Source organism: Hemiscyllium ocellatum, chromosome 34, assembly GCF_020745735.1.
Source record: "Hemiscyllium ocellatum isolate sHemOce1 chromosome 34, sHemOce1.pat.X.cur, whole genome shotgun sequence".
Lineage (NCBI taxonomy): Eukaryota > Metazoa > Chordata > Chondrichthyes > Orectolobiformes > Hemiscylliidae > Hemiscyllium > Hemiscyllium ocellatum.
In genome coordinates, this window is record NC_083434.1 from 35,620,232 (window position 1) to 35,641,522 (window position 21,291).

Consider the following 21,291-nt stretch of genomic DNA (forward strand, 5'->3'; position numbering starts at 1 on the left):
TGAGCACTTTATAGTCTTAAATCCAGAGAAAGGGGCAGGATTATGGATCAAGGTGATGGGCAAAACCAAGGGGAAAGTATGTGGCAGAGTTAAGGGAAGTAGATCTTCTCCTTAGTTCTTTTCTCTTTCTATTGCTCCACACTGCACTACCACTGTGTTTTTTTTCCCCTAGTTGTGATATCTTTCAAATGAATTGGCCTGAAATGAACAATCTTTCTCTAACTGTAGATTTGTCTGCCAAGTTTTTCCACATTTTCTGTTCTAATAATGAACCTGTTTGTAACTAATTTCTAATCAATTTGTTTTTCAGCCCCTCAGCAAATACCCACCATTAGTAAATGACATCTCTTTTTGGATTCCAAAAGAAGGATATGAAGAAAATGATTTCTATGATTTGGTGCGAAATATTGGCGGTGACCTGGTGGAGAAGGTCAGCCTTATTGACCAGTTTACACATCCAAAGTAAGTACCACGACTCTTTTCAGAAATGAATCTGTGTACTGATGGGTGCCTGATAATCTGGACAGTAGGTCGAATTTTCTGTGTGGTTGAGCCTAGAGGCATGGGTAATTGGAACATAAAAAAAAAATTCACCATCAATGATCAGAGAAACTTGATACCGGTGTGCTACACACATGAATGCACTGTGCCTGAATTCCTTCTTCTTTTACGTTCCTCTATCAATCCCTATGCTCAAACAGGTCATAATTCTTTAAAATGGCACTGTCTTAATGCTAAACTTGTAAATATCTTTGTAAATGTTCAAAACTGGCATAAGATTGCGTCAGGCACTTTAGATGCAACAGGAAAGAAAATAGTTGTTCTAATTTTTTTTTGCTATTCTCTTGAGCAAATCTTTAAACTTTGACTTCCCTGAGAGTTCCACTGCATTTTCTATTACTTTCAATACATTTTTGTCGCATCAGTGAGAGTCGCATTAGAAACTGAGAAGTATTCACAATTACATATACTTGGACATGCTGTTATGCCTAAATGATGGTTAGATGACATGAAATCTTTATTTTTATAATTAAAGGAGGGAATTAGTCCCATGAATTTTGGATGTAATTTTCCAATTACATTCCTGCAGAAAAATTTAAACTAGTGTCACGAAACTACTGAAAATGAAAACAGCTGCACATAAAATATTCTGTCTCAGCAAATCAAGCTTACAAGTTTCAGTTGCAACATAGTAATTAATTGGTCAAGCTTTAGGTTGAAATCTAAATCAGGACAAATGATCTTAACAGTGGTATTATTAATTTGCTTGTAAGCCAGAATTATATGAAGGTTCTGGAACTATTTTCTTCAAAGTCAATGCCTAATGACTGACTGTATCAAATGATAAATTATAATTTTTTAAAACTTTTTTTTCCTCCTTTTCCTTTAGTAAAACAACCATTTGATTTAATAGCCCAGAGATCACCTGGGTTCACCGCTACTATCTTTGTATAATATTCATGATTACTGCCAAGTGACACTGGTTGGCACGGAAAGTGACTGAGATGCGGTCCACATTAACTTAGTGGATAACTCCATTACTGGTTCTTATCCTGGGTCATGCTCTCAGCCTTGTGGTCTTTTTTGGGTTAGCTGCTGTCAAACTGAAAGAGATTACTGCAGCGTTACAATATGGAGACGTTTATGAAATCATGAGCGATATGGATAGGGTGAATAGCCAAGGTCTTTTCCTTAGAGTGGGGGAGTCCAAAACTAGAGGACATAGGTTTAAGAGGTTATTCATAGGTTAAAAAGGACCTAATGTGTAACGTTTTCACACAAAGGGTGTTGTGTGTGTGTGTGTGTGTGTGTGTGTGTGTGTGTGTGTGTGTGGAGTGAACTGCCAGAGGAAGTGGCGGAGGTGGGTGTAATTACAACATTTAAAAGACATCTAGATGGGTACATAAATAGGAAGGGTTTAGAGGGATGTGGGCCAAATGCTGGGAAATAGAACTAGGTCAAACTGGCATCTCTGGTCGGCTTGGACAAGTCGGACCCAAGAGTCTGTTTCCGTGCTATATGTCTCTATATCCAGAATATTCCTTCTATTGAGCAGGTGATTCCTGCTTAGAATCAAGTTTCTATGAGAATTGAATTAGAGAAGTTGATTAGCTTGGCAGTACTATCCAGACTTGATATAATCTCAGTCGAGAATGTGGTGCTGGAAAAGCACAGCAGGTCAGGCAACATCTGAGAAGCAGGAGAATTGATGTTTCGGGCATAAGCCGTTCATCAGGAATGCCTGAAACATCGATTCTCCTGCTTCTCGGATGTTGCCTGACCTGCTGTGTTTTTCCAGCACCATACTCTCAACTCTGATCTCCAGCATCTTCAGTCCCTACTTTCTCCTTGATATAATCTCACCCCATTTCTCATTGGATTCTACCTGCTGCCATATTTCCTGGGACCAAATACTGGGTGACCTCAGCAAGTCATCAGGCACAGATGAGAAGTTCATTACAAAGGCTAATTAAGGGCTTATTACATTCATAAATCTCAGTATAAATAGGTTCTCTAGCCCCTTAATTGATAAGGACCCAATTTTAATTCATTCAGAAACCCATCCTGTGCTGCAGTTAAAATTGGGCCCTAAATATGTTTCATGCAAACGTGGAGTTGTGTGTCAGTGACGGCTACTGTCCTGACTCTAGATGTAAGTTACGTTTACATGACATCTGGAGCATTGATGCAGAGTGATCGTGCTTCACATTGATACCACATTTGTCATGAATATATTTAAATGGCTATAAATCAGGAGAGGGATTTGTGCAGCAGAACCTGGGTGTCCTTGTGCACCGGTCACTGAAGGTAGGCATGCAGGTATAGCAAGTAGTAAAGAAGGCAAAGGGTATGTTGGCCTTCATTGTGAAAGGTTTCGAGTACAGGAGCAGGGATTGTTGTTGCAGTTATACAGGGCCTTCGTAAAGCCATACCTGGAATATTGTGGGCTGTATTGGTCTCCTTTTCTATGGAAGGATGATCTTGCTCTCTCTCTCGAGTGCAGCAAAGGTGTGCCAGGCTGCTCCAGGGATGGCGGGACTGACGTATGAGGAGAGATTGACTAGGTTCGGATTGTTTTCACTGGAGTTCAGACAAATGAGGAGCGGAATCTCATATAGACTTATAAAATTCTAACAGGACTAGACAGGAAGGATGTTTTCGAAGGTGGGTGTGTCCAGAGCTAGGGGTTACAGTCGAAGGATTCAGGGTAGACCATTTAGGATGGAGATGAGGAGACATTTCTTCACCCGGAGAGTGGTGAGCCTATGGGATTCATTATCACAAGAAATAGTTGATGCCAAAACATTGAATGTAATCACGAGGTAGCTCAATATATCACTTAGGCTGAATGGGATCAAAGGCTATGGGGAGAAAGCAGGATTAGGCTGTTGAGTTGGACGATCAGCCATGATCGTGATGATTGGCAGAGCAGGCTCGAAGGGCTGAATGGCCTTCTCCTGCTCCTATCATTGATGTTTCAATCTTGAGCGATAGAGAGAAAGGATAAGAGTAAAGGAAATAGGTGGGCCGGGGGGGGGTGGGGTTGCAAAAGTGTTTATGAATAAACTTGTGCATTAACTGCAACAAATAGGGAGACATTAAAAATATCATGGATTGAACATCTCTGCCAAAAACAATGTATCTCTGGTAGAAAACTCTTTGGCAATATTGCCAAAATGCAGATTATTTTCGTACTGATGTAAAAGATATTGAAGGCCATTGAAAACTGTAGGGATATTATTCCTGCGTCTATGTATTGGCCTGTTGTAATGTAATATTCATATTTTCTTCATCTGCAGCACAAATACTCTATCAGTCATGTTCTTCATCTAATTTTGTCAGGGACAAAGTTTTGTGTGCCTTTAATTTTTTACATTTCATCCCTATTTAACATGTTTGGGATTGTACAATGATTGAAGTGCACGCCTTCATTTTGAAAATTACACAGTTTTGAGCAAATTCCATTTTGTGGTTCCTGGTTTAAAAGTTTATGCTGTGTGAAAATGAAAAGACAATTATTGTTATTCTTTGAATTAAGCCACAATCAGTGAAAATAAAGGTGTATCCCTCAGTTTAACTACTATGTGACTGTGTTAATTTTACACCATGAAGGTAAGGCTAATGGTATATAGGAATAAAATACTCCCATTATTAGTATAAACAGCCACATTAAATGGGGTTGTATTGTTTACAAGTCTTGATTGTAAATTGTATACCACCCACCAGATTATTTCTGCTGACTCAGCCATGCATGAGTTCATAACTCTCTCACCAGAATGTTGTGGGTTCCTGCCCCACTTCAGGACTTGAGAACAAAGAAAAACATTTCAGTACAATACTGAGGGAGTGTCACTCTTAGAGGTGCTAAATTTTAAATGTAATACTAACCAAGGACCTGTCTGACATTTCAATTGGAATGATACCATGAAATGATTCCAAAGAAGAGTAAGGGAGTTATTCAAGGCACTCAGGACAATATTTATCTTTCAACCAACATCACAGATATAGATCAGCTGATCTTTGCTGTGCATATGTTGACTGAATGGTTGTCGACTTAATTATTGATCAGTTTGAATTTTTAAGATGTTTTAATTCCAGCTATTTTAATGCTTTAGTTTTGTATTACAGCAGTAAAAGCAACGTACCTGAAATCAGCTTCTACTTATTACAATGACCTGGAAGCATTTCACCACTGTAGCAATTCTATAAATTGAAATAAAAACAGTAAGTCCTGCAGAAATTCAGCAAGTATGGCAGCCAGCATTTTTCCTTTCGTTCTTCTGCGCGAACCTCCAAGGTCCATGTGCTACGACAACTTTCAAAGCCAGAAGTCATTGCTGTGATTGGCATCAGCACAGCCAATCGTCATGCACAGAACATTGAAATGGCTGCCTACATCCATGGCCCAAAAGAAATGTTGCTGACAGCATATATGGGGAAAGAAACAAAGTCAATGTTTCCATCCAATATAACTTCTTCTGAACTGAAGAGAAGTGGAAATTTATTAATTTCATGCTGTTGAAGAAAATGGGAGGAGCAAATCAGACAAATGTGAATGTTAGGGAATGGTTAGTGGGTGATGGAAGTTAGAGCTCACAAGTGTGGTAGAGTAAAAGGCTGTAGTGTGATAATGGTTGAAGAGACGAGACAAATCCAGAGTAATGGTTAATATGACAGAATATAGGTTAGGTCTAAATGAAAGCAGAAGCCTGAAACCAAAATGCAGACACTAGGGAGAAGAAAAAGGCATATCAAATGGAGGATAGCATTCATGGTCTGAAGTTATTGAACTCCATATTGAATATAGAAGACTGTAAAGTACCTAAGTGAAAAATGAGGTGCTGATCCTCCACCTTGTGTTGGGTTTCACTGGAGCATTACAGCAAGCCTGGGATAAAGATGTGACCATGAGAGCAACATTGTGCATTGGCAAGTGAGTGGGAAGTCAGGATCATGCTTACAGACTGAACACAGCAGGCACTCAGTCTGCACTTGTTCTCCCTAAGGTAGAGAAAACTGCATTGGGAAGAGGGAATACAGGAGTCTTAATTGAAAGATGTGGAGGAGCTGGTGTTGGACTGGGGTGGACAAAGTTAAAAATCACTCAACACCAGGTTTTAGTCTAACAGGTTTATTTGAAAGCACTAGCTTTCGGAGTGCTGTTCCTTCATCAGGTGGTTGTGGAGTATAAGATCATAAGACACAGAATTTATAGCAAAAGGTTATTGTGTCATACAGTGATATATTGAACAAACCTGGATTGTTAAGCCTTACATCTTTTAGAATGCAGGTTTTGGTTCATTACTATGTAAATCCCAGAACTTCTTTTTAGTCACCTTCTCAAGATAACTTAAGGTTTATAACAAAAGGTGACATCTCCGCTCAGACAATGCATTAAAGGTGTGAGTTCAGTGTCTGTCTGTATCCCAATCTTGAGTCATACTGGTTCTATTTCTAAAGTGGAATTTACAAAATATTTTTATATATTATTATATACGGGGTAAAAGTGTATGAGTTTTTGAGAGTTATAAGATAGCCAGGAAGGATTTAAAGAGAGAGCTAAGAGCAGCAAGGAGGGGACGTGAAAAGTCCTTGGTTGGTAGGATTAGGGAAAAGCTGAAAATGTGTTGCTGAAAAAGCGCACCAGGTCAGGCAGCATCCAGGGAACAGGAGATTCGACGTTTCGGGCATAAGCCCTTCTTCAGGAGAGCTTCAGGAGCCATTCCTGAAGAAGGGCTTATGCCCGAAACGTCGAATCTCCTGTTCCCTGGATGCTGCCTGACCTGCTGCACTTTTTCAGCAACACATTTTCAGCTCTGATCTCCAGCATCTGCAACCTCACTTTCTCCTCGAGGATTAGGGAAAACCCAAAGGCTTTCTATAAGTATGTCAGGAGTAAAAGAATGACTAGGGTAGAAATAGGTCCGGTCAAGGATAGTAGTGGGAAGTTGCGTGTGGAGGCTGAAGAGATTGGGGAGACACTGAATGAATACTTTTCATCAGTATTTACTCAGGAACAGGACATTGTTGCCGATGTGAATATTGAGTCACAATTAATTAGAATGGATCGCTTTGAGGTATGTAGGAAAGAGGTGTTGGAAATTCTGGAAAGGATGAAAATAGATAAGTCCCCTGGGCCTGATGGCATTTATCCTAGGATTCTCTGGGAAGCAAGGGAGGAGATTGCATAGCCATTGGCCTTGATTTTTATGTCCTCGTTGTCTACAGGATTAGTGCCAGAAGACTAGAGGATAGCAAATATTGTTCCCTTGTTCAGGAAGGGAGTAGGGATAACCCTAGTAGCTATAGGCCGGTGAGTCTCACTTCTGTTGTGGGCAAAGTCTTAGAGAGGATTGTAAAGGATAAGATTAATGAACATCTGGATAGGAATAATGTGATCAAGGATAGTCAGCATGGTTTTGTGAAGGGCAGGTCGTGCCTCACAAACCTTATTGAATTCTTTGAGAAGGTGACTAAGGAGGTGGACAAGGGTAAAGCAGTAGATGTGGTGTATATGGATTTTAATAAGGCGTTTGATAAGGTTCCCCATGGTGGGCTATTGCAAAAAATACGGAGGTATGGCATTGAGGGTGCGTTGGAGGTTTGGATTAGGAATTGGCTGGCTGGAAGAAGACAGAGGGTAGTAGTTGGTGGTAAAGGTTCATCTTGGAGTGCAGTTACTAGCGGTGTTCCGCAAAGATCTGTTTTGGGACCATTGTTGTTTGTCATTTTTATAAATGATCTGGAGGAGGGACTAAAAGGTTGGGTGAGCAAGTTTGTGGATGATACGAAAGTCGGTGGAGTTGTTGACAGCGAGGAAGGATGTGGCAGGTTACAGCGGGATATAGATAAGCTGCACAGCTGGGCAGAAAAGTGGCAAATGGAGTTCAATGTAGGTAAGTGTGAAGTGATTCACTTTGGTAAGAGTAACAAGAAGATGGGGTACTGGGCTAATGGTCGGATACTTGGTAGTGTGGATGAGCAGAGGGATCTTGGTGTCCATGTACACAGATCTCTGAAAGTTGCCACCCAGGTAAATAGTGCTGTGAAGAAGGCATATGGCATACTGGCTTTTATTGGTAGAGGAATTGAGTTCCGGAGTCCTGAGGTCATGTTGCAGTTGTATAAGACTCTGGTGTGGCACACATCTGGAATATTGTGTGCAGTTTTGGTCACCATACTATAGGAAGGATGTGGAGGCACTGGAATGGGTGCAGAGGAGGTTTACCAGGATGTTGCCTGGTATGGTAGGAAGATCGTATGAGGAAAGGCTGAGGCACTTGGGGCTGTTTTCATTGGAGAAAAGAAGGTTTAGAGGTGACTTGATAGAGGTGTACAAGATGATTAGGGTTTAGATAGGGTTGACCATGAGAACCTTCTTCCACATATGGAGTCAGCTATTAAGAGGGGGCATATCTTTAAATTAAGGGGTGGTAGGGATAGGACAGATATTAGGGGTAGATTCTTTACTCAGCGAGTCGTGAGTTCATGGAATGCCCTGCCAGTAGCAGTGGTGGACTCTCCCTCTTTATGGCATTTAAATGGGCATTGGATAGATATATGAAGGATAGTGGGCTAGTGTAGGTTAGGTGGGCTTGGATCGGTGCAACATCGAGGGCCAAAAGGGCCTGTACTGTGCTGTATTTTCCATGAGTTACACTTCCTGCAACTGCATAGGATGGTGCTGTGACAAATGGATGATGATTTTGGAGTTGATAGTGAAGTTGCACAGTGTGTCAGAACTAAGGTCCCTTCAAAACGTTCATAGGAGAGGGAAGGTGAAAGATGTGCTTGATGGTGGATTCATGCTGGAGATATAAATTAAAATTTGGGGGGTACAAAATTATTAAGATCCTTCCTGTTTCAATTATTAACCTATACTTGCTGAACTTGTTGCAGGGCTGCCAAATGATGGGAAATTATGAATTTTGTTAGGGGCTTAAGCGATCAAGCCCATCTTTATAATTGTCTTTGCTAACTACAACTTTGCATTTGTAGATTTAACTGCTGACTTGATGTCCCTTTGACAAAGTACAACAAGATAATGTAAGAATTCTGAGTAAAAATTATCTCAGTTGGACCACTTCTGTTATTTATGGGCAGCGTCCCCTGGCACATTGCTTCATTGGTTTATTTTATCCGGATAGGAAAATACCCATATTTTTCTTCTCTATGCAAATGATTATTTACTTGAGGTCCTTTTGAGAACTAATCCTGTGCTTAAATGATGGTCTTTCTAAATTCCATGTTATAGGAATATCTTTGGTTCTTTCAGCGGAGGGTTGTGAAGAAGAGAAATTGAATAGTCTATTGTCTTATTGTCATCTGCTTTTGGTCTTCTTTCACCCATCCAGGATCATTTATAATCAATATACACTGAAACTGAGCAGTAAAGCAATAAAGAGTAATTTACATCTAGCTCCAGGCTAGCTTTAAGTTAGACTGATATATGGGTTTGTATTATTAAAAGGGAATTAAAATAAGATAAACTATTCAAACGTCTCAGTGCAAATGACTGAACTGAATGAAGGATATTTTAATATGCTGACCCTAAGCTCCGTTTATTTTATAACTGTTGATTATTTGATGGATATGAGACAACTCAGCTGAAAACAAATTTTCACGCTCAAGAATTATCCTGAGTCATTTAAATCCATCAAGTCTAATTATTTGACTGGGAAATCTACAACTGAGTGATTTCTTTTGATAAAATTGTATACTGGGTTTATTACTATGTAACAAGAAATGAAAGTCATGCTCTGATTTTGACCTCAAGTGGGAATTGAAGATCTGGTGTGAGGGGTGAGTCCATTTGTTTCCCCACAGCACAGGCCTCTTGTAAATCTGAGTTCATAGTTTCATTTACATTCTCTTTCACTGCTTCCCATCAAGCAAACATGTCTGCAGGAAATGACTCCATCTCAAAACTCTGGCTCAGTGTAATTGAGCTAAAGAGACTCCAATACATAAAGGGTGGTGGGGAGAGGTGAAATTTTTGAACAGATTTACCCAAGATAATATCAAACTTCAGAGCAAAATACTGGTTTAGAAAAAAGAGGTTACAACAGTTAGAAAGCCAGAAAACAGGGATTAAGAAGAGGTTGACAAGGAGATCCTGCAAACACTGCTCTTATCTAACCAATTCGATGTACTATTTTTCTAAGAGGGTGAGTAAGAAGGAAGAACAGCCACAATTAATATCAAAATCCTATGGCACAGAAGACTGGCTGTTCAATGAAAGAGAAGAGCAATGTAGAGATGTGGTGCAGAGTTTTAGACCTCATTTGTAACCTGTTTGAAGTAAAGAAGGCCATTAAACTAGGCAAAATAGTGATTTACCTGAATGCTGCCTCATTCCCACCACGATCAAAATTTGCCAGAGGCAGGAAGGCCCATAGTTGTCTTTCCTGTCCCACTGCCAGTTGGAGCCTTTAAATGGGCAATTAATGATTACTGAGGCAGCTCATCCTGCACCGATAGCATTAATCTAGTAGCAAGTGAACTGTAAACGTGCAGTATGCAAACGTGTAAAATTATGCAACCTGCTTCTGGTCACCACCAAATACACAGAGGAACTCAACATCACTGACTGCCACTCCCTTCTCGTGTTGCTGACTTGTTCTACAATCCTCTCCCTAACATCACCACCACTGAATTTTTTTCCCACCTGTTGCTTACATGGCCAGTGCCACTCTTCAATCCTAGAAATCCAGTCATTCCAACAGGTGACACGATATCCATGGTTGCTCTACCTTTCAGAGCTTAAGTATTTAAGTAGAACTTAACTCGAGTGGGCCTTTCCAAAGGAGACAACACCAGTCTCTCGCTAACTTCCCAACCAGCAGGTGAGAGCCTATTGCCTCCACAAAATCCAGTTTGTGGTTCATAACAGAGACACTGATTAAAGACATAGATAGTGCCTTCTGTAGTGAAGAACAATCATTCCAAATTTGTGTGTTGCCTACCCAGTGTCAAGAGAAGGAATATCCTGTTGTAGTGGGGATCCATCCAATTATCATTGACACAGATTAGAAATAACAGTAGAGGAAGGAACAGGGAGAAGGCCCTGTTGAAATGTATCTGGATTTTAGTTCTAATTTGAAAAGCAGGACATCAAAGTATGTTCTCTGCACTGAACTTTATTGTATTGAGTTCTGTTGGATTTTTTTAAAGCATGCAGTGGAATCCCATTGTGAATGCATTATCAGATCCAAACACCAGAAATGGTTTTAATTCAGCAAGAATTGTTGACACAGCTGTGGAAGCTTTGCTTCATTGAAATTTTTATGACCAACTGATAATGATATTAGAAAATCAAATTTGCAGACTGCAGGCAAGGAATCATGAAAATATAATCCGTCATGTAAAGTTGAGAGGGTGGTGCAAGAGCATGACTGTTTGCAGCTGGAAGATGGGAACAAAAGCTTGGTGCAAGTGGACACCTAAAATTTGATGCTGAATTCGAACAAACTCCATGTTGGCTGTTGCAGGGGGCTTAACCTGTAATGTGGAAGTCACAATTTGAGGGAGTAGGAGTAAAAATGCTTGAAGGACTAGGACTAGTCTTCTGATGAACTGCATTGATTGACTGGCCATCTCTTGCAGGTTAGAAATAATAATAACATTGATCATGTAGTCTCAACAGAGTTCTTCCTTACTATTTCCTCAAGGGCTAGTATTATATTACGAATGTTTGGCTGAGCTTCAGAGATGACAGTTATCTCAGCAAGAGGTTCTGAGTTCACAGTTTGATTGACAGCTTAATGAGAACATTAAAGGATTAACTATCTTAATGTGGAGTCTGAATAGAAATGTGTAACCCTTGAGATTTGAAAACTTTGACTGAGTTTTATGATTAGAAATTGTTCTCAGTAATAAAACTGTATGAGTGATAGGTGTATTGGATTGTTATTTTTCTCACTTCCTACGATTTCCCAACAGTAGATACTGGGCCAGTGGCTATAGAGATGGCGTGGATGGTATGAGGACCATGGAGGCTGTGTGGAAAGCATGAATTGCCATGGTGACTGTTTTCAAGTTGTTTCCAGGCACTTTGAATAACCTCAAAACCACTCTGCAGTATGCAGTAACAAAATGGAGATTTAGCCCCAAGATTTATAACTGTTCAGGCAGGGATCTTAATTTGTTGATTTAATGTTCAGCTGTAATATTTCAAAGGTCATAAACCAAGCAATCATCATCTATCTGTCCATGAAAAACGAATACTTCTGACTGAAATCACATGTGAGAGGCAGATCAAATGGTGGTGCTCTGCAGACCGTTCCACAGCAAGGACATTATCACCTGATCTCGATCTTACCAAGGGCTTGACAAATAAACTTCTCGGAATCAGATTGTACAACAGTCAAGAATATAAACTTTGACGAATGATTTTCTCCCATGGCCCAGCATTCTGATGCCAATTTAATACAGCGCCTCTAGTGCTGAGGTCATTATAAAAAGGCAACCAGAGCTAAGGACTGTATGGCTTCTAACCACACAACATATACATTTAACCACTAACTCACCAGAAAAATGCTAAAACAATGTAACTCCACCTGGAATATTGAATAATGTTTGCTCAGAACTGGGCCCCATATTATAGGTTAATCATTTTTTATTTCTTTTTTGGAATGTGGACATCACTAACAAGGCCAACAGTCATTCACTTGATCAGCCATCTAGATCTGGTGATAGTTCACCTGATGCAGGTTCACCCACATCGCTGCTGGAAACTGGGTTCCAGGACTACTTTCCTGTATCAGTAAAGGGATGGTGATATAGTTCCCATGAGATTGGTGTTGACTGAAGAGGAACTTGCAGATGGTGGTGTTTCCATGCATCTGTTAACCTTGTCCTTCCAGGTGTTAGAGGTCAGAGTTTGCAAGGCGCTGTTGAAGAGGCCTTGTTGAGTTGCTATAGTGCATATTGTTGTCACTGTGCCAGAGGTGGAAGAAGAGAAAGTTTGAGTTGGTGGATGGGGTTCTGATCAATGGAATGCTTTGACCGGAAAGGTGTCAAGTTTCTTGAGTATTGTTAGCGACAGTCTTGCCCAAGCATGTAGTTGATTTTTTTACATTACTCTTGACTGTGCTTCTCACATGGTTGATAGGGTTCTGAAAACTTGCCTCAGGATTATCTATATCTGAACTTCTCTTATAGCCATAACCTTTATATTTGATATCACACCTGGTCAAAAGCAACATTAATTTTTAGATTAGATTAGATTGATTAGATTCCTTACAGCGTGGAAACAGGCCCTTCGGCCCAACAAGTCCACACCGACCCGCCGAAGAGTAACCACCCAAACCCATTCCCCTACATTTACCCCTTCACCTAACACTACAGGCAATTTAGCATGTCCAATTCACCTAACCTGCACATTTTTGGACTGTGGGAGGAAACTGGAGCACCCGAAGGAAACCCACACAGACACGGGGAGAATGTGCAAACTCCACACAGACAGTTACCTGAGGTGGAAATTGAACCCGGGTCCCTGGCGCTGTGAGGCAGCAGTGCTAACCATTCTGCCACTGTGCCGCCCATTTTAAATGGCAGTCATTCTCATATCCTTTCTTGAGTTCGACTCTTTTGTCCACATTTGAACCAAGGCTCTAATTGAGTCAGAGCCAAGTGATTCTGGCAGAACTGAAGCTAAACATCAATGTGCTGGTTATCACAGGGAAAGTGTTAATTGAAAGCAATGTCAATAACACAGTTGATTACTTTGATGCTGACCAAAAGAAGGCTAATAGACGATAATTGTCCAGGTTGAATTCAGCCTGATTTCTGTGCACATAACATATCTAAGGTCATTTCCCACGTTGTTGAATAGATGTCAGTGTTGCAGCTGTACTGTTGCTACATTTATTCATGGCAGAAATAAGTAAACTGTGAGGAAGACATAAAGAGTCTCCAAAGGAATTTTAATATGTTGTGAATGGGGGAGAAATGGAGATGGAGTATAATATGAACTTATCCATTTTGACAGAGGATTATTTAACAGTACATTAGATAATTGGAAAATGGTTGTGAAACTCCATGATGGGTGCTCTGATAAGTGAATCATAAAGCTTTAGCATGCAGGTACGCAAGTGATTATGAATGCAAATGAAATGCTGTTGTTCATTGCAAGGGTAATAGAATTAAAACAAGGCAAGGTTTTGCTAAACTTTTATAGGATGTTGATGAGACTACATCTAGAGTACTGTGACAGTTTTGGTCTCCTCACTTGAGAAAGGATGTAGTAGTATTAGAAGCAGTTCAGAAAACTTTCACTTGACTACTTCCTGAGATGAAAGTGTTATTATATGAGAAAAGCTTGAACAGATTGAGCCTATATCCTTTGGAGTTAAAAAGAATGCGATGTAATCTTATTGAAACCTATAAGAGTCTAAGAGGAATTGACAGGTTGAATGCTGAGAAGATGAGAATTTTGAGAATCTAGAACTAGTGGACACAGTTTAAACACAAGGGATTTCCCATTTAAAATGGCAATAATTTTTTTTTCTCTCAGTGTTGTTGTTTGGAATTATCTTCTCCCCACAGTAGCAGAGTCATTGAATATTTTTAAGGCTGAGTTCCATTGTTTCTTGATTGACAAGGAATTCAAAACATATAGGGGTAGAAAAGAAAAGTAGAATGAAAGCCACAATCAGATTAACCATGAAGTATAATGAGGAAGGTTCAAGGAGCCAAGTGGTTTATTCCTGCTCCTAATTTGTAGTGTGGTATTTTGAAACAGATGACTATGGCAGGGCTAATTCTGAAACACAGATATCTAGCACTACAGTATTAGCAGGATATTGTCAAAGCCCAGTTTTTGCTGTATCCAGTGCCTTCAGCATTTCTTAAAACCACATGTGGTGAAGCAAATTGGTTGAAGCAAGGCATTTGTGATGCTGCTGGGGACCTGAGGAGGTGACTGAGATGGATCATCCACTTGGCATTTCTGGCTGAACATGGTTGCAATGCTTCATCCTTTCTTTTGCACCCCCTGTACAAAATTGACAATTGGGATGTTTGTGCAGTTTCTTTCTGCTGTTAGTTGTTTAATTGTCCGTCACTATTCATAACTAAATATGGCAAGACTACAAAGTTTTGAAATGACTGGTTCTTTTGTTGTGAGACCACTTAGCTCTGCCAAACTTTTACATGTCATTATAACTCAGCTGTTTAAAATACTATTTTACTTGTTTTTTTAATAGAATAAGGGAATAAACCTAATTCAATTTCTTATTACTTTAGCTCATAATTTCGCTGTCAGAAAAAAAATGGTCATATCATGTTTACTTTTTCTTTGTAAGATGTGGGCTAAATTAGATTACTTATAGTGTGGAAACAGGCCCTTCGGCCCAACAAGTCCACACTGACCTGCCGAAGCGCAACCCACCCATACCCCTACATTTGCCCCTTACCTAACACTACGGGCAATTTAGCATGGCCAATTCACCTGACCCGCACAGCTTTGTGACTGTGGGAGGAAACTGGAGCACCCTGAGGAAACCCACGCAGACATGGGGAGAATGTGCAAACTCCACACAGTCAGTCGCCTGAGTCGGGAATTGAATCCGGGTCTCAGGCACTGTGAGGCAGCAGTGCTAACCACTGTGCCACCGTGCCGCCCACAAAATGTTGCAGTTTATACAGAAGTAGATAATGGGAATTTGTGAAACATTATTTTCTTTCTTACTGACACTTGGATATACTTCCAGTGTTACACAACCCTCAGTATATGTATTCCTTTAAATATGATTATCTCATAGCCATTTTCACCTTTCCAATGTCTCTTTCCACTTTTTTTACAAGTATCAACATCAATCAGATCCACCCGTCTCTCGGCTGCTTAGAATGGATACAGCTTGAGATTCAGGCCATTCTGTGAATTCAGATTGATGACCAAATGGCATATTGTCGTGATGGAGCTATTCTCCTCCTATTGAAATCCACTGTATTTTTTGAAGTGCTGCAAGGTGATTGGCGATCCGAATACCAGGCTACAATTATTAGTATCTGACTTTCATGTCCTCTGCATGGGCAAATTTATTCAGACATCTGTTTGATTAACTTGAACAACTATCAGTACATAAGAATTTAGCTGACTGGTCATTTCACATATCCACTGCTATGTGAGAGGAATCAATAATTCCAATTTGAGATTAATTTATTTTATATTCTGACCAATAATCTATGCTATAAGACCAAACTAAGTTTAAACCAGACTTTATCCACAAAATGGATAAAGCCTTCCCAGTATTTCAAAAATCAAATTCATTGTTAATCTTTTTGTTGTCCAATGAAAGAATTTCTTTGGGTTTTTTTCTCATACATCAGTCCCAAACCATCTATTTTCTCCTCTCTGAATCCTCGCCAAAATATTAGCACTATTTTGATAGTTTGATGCCAAAGTTTGTACATATTATGGCCTCAGACTGGTTAGGATTAGATTGTTTTCACTTCACATGACTTGAAATTTAGCCCAATATATAAAACCATATTGATAGCACCTGCACAATTGTTGGGCGCTGTAGTGATTGTAATAGGGTCAGCCAGGTTGATCTCGTGGAATATGGCGTAATCAGGGAGCATTGGCTGACAGATATAAACAGGAGTGTCAGGGGTTCTGTTCACTCTAGGAGGTGGTTCTATGCTAGCTAGACCAGTGACAAGTACATGTAAAAAACGAGTGACTTGGTGATAAGACACTGACCTTCATAGAGTTATTTCAGGTACCATCCATGAATGTTTAATAATGACGTCCAAGCACCTTTTACTGGTTGGATAGAATTCAATCATTTCTTGTCTATATGTGCCGTATTGCAGTTTGGATAATCTTATAGCTAAGATTATAACACGGAGGTCGAACTCCTATGTGAATTAAAACCAAACACCCAGAAAAGCTCACCTTGCCTTGTAATCTATTAAAATGTGAGTGAGTGACCGAGAACTCCTAATGTCCACTATTTAAAGAAAGATAGCAGCTCATTTTCTTAACCCTAACTGTGAGCACTAAACAAAAACTATTCACAAATCCAAGCCCTCTTTTCTCAACTACTTATTATCTGACACTAACTCTGTAAAAATGCTGTTCCAATCACACACTGATTAAATATTACGTTAACTTAATCTCAAGACCAAATAGTCTCTGTCTTCAGTCTTCCAGCCACTGATCTGCCTGGGTCATCTTCTTTCTTTTTACTGTGAGTATGTTTTTCATGAAAGGGTATCTTTGATAGAGAATTTTGTTGGGAGCAAGATGTTAGATGGGCAGTCAGCAGTTGCTGTCTGACCAATTTTTTATACCTCTTCCCTGCGCACACCCCCCCCAACTTCGTACCATCTCATTGGTTGCCAAATTAATTGGTTAAATTTGAGTTGTCATCAAAACAGCGACCAAAGCTCAGGTATCTATTTAACAGCCATTTGCTATATGTGTTTATTTTGGCACAGCTCATCTCCCAGCCTTTCCATTCAGATATCTGAGCCTCCACTTAAAGTTTACTTCAAAATTCAGAAAACACTTTCTATTTTAAACTGAACATACATGCTTTTGATTTCATAACATAATATTCTATCTCGAACAGCCATGGCACACTGTTAGTGTCCCAACCTCTCAGCTAGATGGTCTGGGTTTAAGTCACATCTGCCCCAGAGGTTGTCGTAACATGTTCAAACAGGTTAATAAAAATAGCTATAATTAATATTTTTGATTCAGGTGACTGAGTTTCTCAAATTTAAATGAATTGAGAGCCAAATGTGGCTTGCGGATGATTCCACAAAAAAGTAATGAAGTAGATCCTAACCTTCAGTTTGTTAATTACGACGGTGGTAAATTAGCAGCCAATTTTATTTCTCTTCCAATTTGAATTTTAGTGAAAATCAGATTTGCCAGCAATGTCTTACTATATCCCACATTTACCTAACTCTGCCTTATTCACAAAGGTGTGGTATTTGAATTTTTCACTCTCCAAAAGGAGGTTTTGTCATGTTAGGCTATGTCCTGGAAGCAGTTTTGATTTTCCTCCACCAGTTATTGAGTTTTGAGAAACACGTAGTGAGGAATTGAGCTTGTACCTCTGGCAAATTTTGACCCTATGTGTGCAGTTGGGTTTAGTATGGAGAAAGGTATTTTTGATCCCATTATATTCCTCCTCAACTGAAGTATGTCTTTTTTATAGCTATTGAAATGATATATCTTTCATTAAAGCAGGAATGTGTTGGGCACAAAATTGATTTTGCTCGTCTTACAATATTTATATGTCTTGCAAATCTTATATAATAACAACTTTTGCTAGTTCATATGTTGATTGTATCTCCGTATGCCAATGTTATAGATTTTATCTGCTTAAGTTTTCATAAAATAACAAAATACGAATAAGATTTTAAGATTATAATGATAAATGGATTTCACAATAGCATCAACCTGTTGGAAGGAGCATTTAATTTATTTGAACTCTTGGGCATATGTCCATGTAAAGTTAAGTGATAATATTAGCATAAAAATATAATCTGTTATTATTTGACAATTCAATTTCCACTCATACAAATACCTTGAATATGATCAGAAAATATAGGAAATACAAAGCAGATCAGTCAGCTTCTGTGAAGAAAATAGAGGAATGTGATATTTTGAGAGTGCAGCCTTCATCAAGGAAACCTCAGATTTTGGCACAAGCAGCTTGCATGTAGAGCAAAATTTTTACAATACAGGCAGAGACTATTTGGCCTTTGTGACAACAATCCAAAATTAATTCCTGCTCTTTTCCAGGAGGTATTTTGCCTTTATCTTAATTATTGTATATTTAAAAAGTTACCGTTACTGGTTAATTGATAGATTTCCAAACAATTACACTGTGGTAAATTTCCTTTTGGCCCACTAATATTAACTGATTTCCAATCCAACACTATCATGTTTGATTGTTCTTGTTCCTGATTTTGGAGGAAGATTTAAATGAAAGTAATTTTGTGACCCTGTACTCCCAGAAAAGAGTGTAATTGCACGACATATGGGTGAGAGACAGGAGTACAGCATCACTTCATTTATGCCTCTAACTATGAGCTGAATTGCATTCAATATTCGATTGTAATATTCGATTTTTGTTAAATCACAGGTAATTAATAACTAAATGGAAAGTCACAAGAAAATCTTGTATCCTCAAAGCTAAGCTACCTGCATCTATTTACGTCTAAACAAGTTTAATTCACTTTGGTGCAGACTGTTCAAGGATACAAGAAAATAAAGAATAGTAATGGCAAGATTAGGGAACTATGGGTGACAGGTGAAATTGTAAGTCTAATTTTGAGGAAAAAGGAAGCATACATACGGTCTAGGCGACTGAAAGCAGAAAAGCTTTGCAAGAGCATTGGGAAAGTAGGACCAATCTAAATGAAGAATGAAGAGAGCTAAAAAGGGATCATGAAATGCCTTTAGCAAACAAGGTTAAGAAAAATCCCAAAGCCTTTTATTCGTATATATGAAGCAAGAAGGTAACTAGAGAAAGAGTTGGACCACTCGGGAACAAAGGGAAAATGGGTGAGATTCTTAATGAGTACTTTACCTTAGTATTCACTGAGGAGAGGAACATGAAGGATTTAGATTAGATTTTTTTTAGATTAGATTCCCTAAAGTATGGAAACAGGCCCTTCGGCCCAACAAGTCCTCACCGACCCTTTGAAGGGTAACCCACCCAGACCCATTGTTAGGCATAGATGTTTGATCGGTCAAGTCGGCATAAGGAGGTAGGAATTATTGGGTATTCTAAAAGGCATTAAGGTAGACAAGTCCCCAGGTCCAAATGGGATCTATCCCAGGTTACGGAAGGAAGTGAGAGAAGAAATAGCTGGGGCTTTAAGAGTTATCTTTACGGCATCTCTTGAACATGGGTGAGGTCCTGGTGGGCTGGAGAATTGCTAAGTTGTCCCCTTATTTAGGAAGGATAGCAGGGATAATCCAGGTAATTATAGACTGGTGAGCCTGATGTCAGTGGTGGGCAAGCTGCTGGAGAAGATACTGAGAGATATGATCTGTTTACATTTGGAAGAAAATGGGTTTATCAGTAAACATGGTTTTGTGCAAGGAAGGTCATATCTTACCAACTTAATAGAATTCTTTGAGGAAGTGACAAAGTTGATTAATAAGAGAGGGGCTGTAGATGTCATACACGTGAACTTCAGTAAGTTGGTTGATAAGGTTCCCCATGGTAGGCTGATGGAGAAAGTGAAATTGCATGGAGTCCAGGTTGTACTAGCAAGATGGATAGAGAACTGGCAGGAGACAGAGTAGTAGTGGAAGCGAGTTTCTCAAAATGGGAAACTGTGACCAGTGGTGTTCCGCAGGGATCCATGTTGGGACCACTGTGATACACATAAATGATCTGGAGAAAGGTATCGGTTGCCTGATTAGCAAGCTTGCAGATGACACAAAGATTGGTGGAGTAGCAGATAGTGAAAGGGGCTGTCAGAGAATGCAGCTGAATATAGATAGATTAGAGAGTTGGACAGAGAAATGGTAGATGGAGTTCAATCCAGGCAAATGCAAGGTGATGCATTTTGGAAGATCCAATTCAAGAGCAAACTATACGGTAATTGAAAAAGCCCTGGGGAAAATTGATGTGCAGAGAGATCTGGGTGTTCAGGTCCATTGCACCCTGAAGGTGGTAACGCAGATCAATAGACTTGTCAAGAAGGCATATAGCATGCTTTCCTTCATCGGACGGGGTATTGAGTACAATGGAATACTGCATACAGTTCTGTTCACCACATTACCAAAAGGGTGTGGATGCTTTGGAGAGGGTGCAGTGGAGGTTCACCAGGATGTTGCCTGGTATGGAGGGGTGCTAGTTATGAAGAGAGGTTGAGTAGATTAGCATTATTTTCATTAGAAAGACAGGTTGAGGGGGGGACCTGATTGAAGTTGACAAAATCATGGGAGGTATAGACAGGGTGGATAGCAAAAAGTTATTTCCCAGAGTGGGGGACTCAATTACTAGGGGTCACGAATTCAAGGTGAGAGGGGAAAAGTTTAAGGGAGATATGTGTGAAAAGTTCTTTACACAAAGGGTGGTAGGTGCCTGGAATGCTTTGCTAGCGGCAGTGGTAGAGACAGGCACGATAGCGTCTTTTAAAATGTATCTAGACAGATACATGAATGGGCAGGAAGCAAAGGGATGCAGATCCTTAGAAAATAGGTGACAGGTTTAGATAGAGATTTGGATTGGCACAGGCATGGAGGGCCGAAGGGCCATTCCTGTGCTATAATTTTCTTTGTTCAGACATGTTCAAGGATACATGCTCCTTTGCCTATTCTGCTTTAGTGCATAGAAACGGCAGTTAGAGCTAGCTGGTTGTCATTCTGTCTATGAGCATCTTCCATAAACAGCTAGGTTAATTTTGCAAATTGACCTCTGAGCAATCCTGCAGAAGTCACATCTTGTTATTATGTAATGCAGCATTATAGACTGTCTTTGCCACTTTGAATTCTAATCACATATTGTGCTCATTATTTGATTAGCTGTGTTTAATTAGCATTGTTCAATATTTTGAGCATACGTTTTGTTTTATTTTCACCTTTTTATCACTAAATTCAAATTGCAAACAATATCGAGACATTATCAGAGAGGAAACAGCTAGTAAAATATTTAGATGCAAGGTAATTGGCCTGACGCATTAACTCGGTTTCTTTTTCCACAGATGCCTGCTGACCCCCAGACACTTCTAGCATATTAAATTTTTATTTTGTGTTTCTAATGTTCAATGCTTCCTTTTGGGTAAAGGTCGACATATTGGGCATCA

The 21,291-nt window shown here is 39.6% G+C and overlaps 1 protein-coding gene across 5 annotated transcripts in view; it reads left to right on the plus strand.

Annotated features, from left to right (window-relative positions):
• The window catches only part of fars2 (phenylalanyl-tRNA synthetase 2, mitochondrial), a 446,969-nt gene that overhangs the window by 327,866 nt on the left and 97,812 nt on the right, over window positions 1–21,291 (plus strand). For all 5 annotated transcript variants that reach the window (XM_060849841.1, XM_060849840.1, XM_060849839.1 and 2 more), the window contains one exon: window positions 311–462. In XM_060849841.1, the coding sequence (XP_060705824.1) occupies window positions 311–462 (152 nt within the window). The remainder of the gene's footprint in view (window positions 1–310; window positions 463–21,291) is intronic.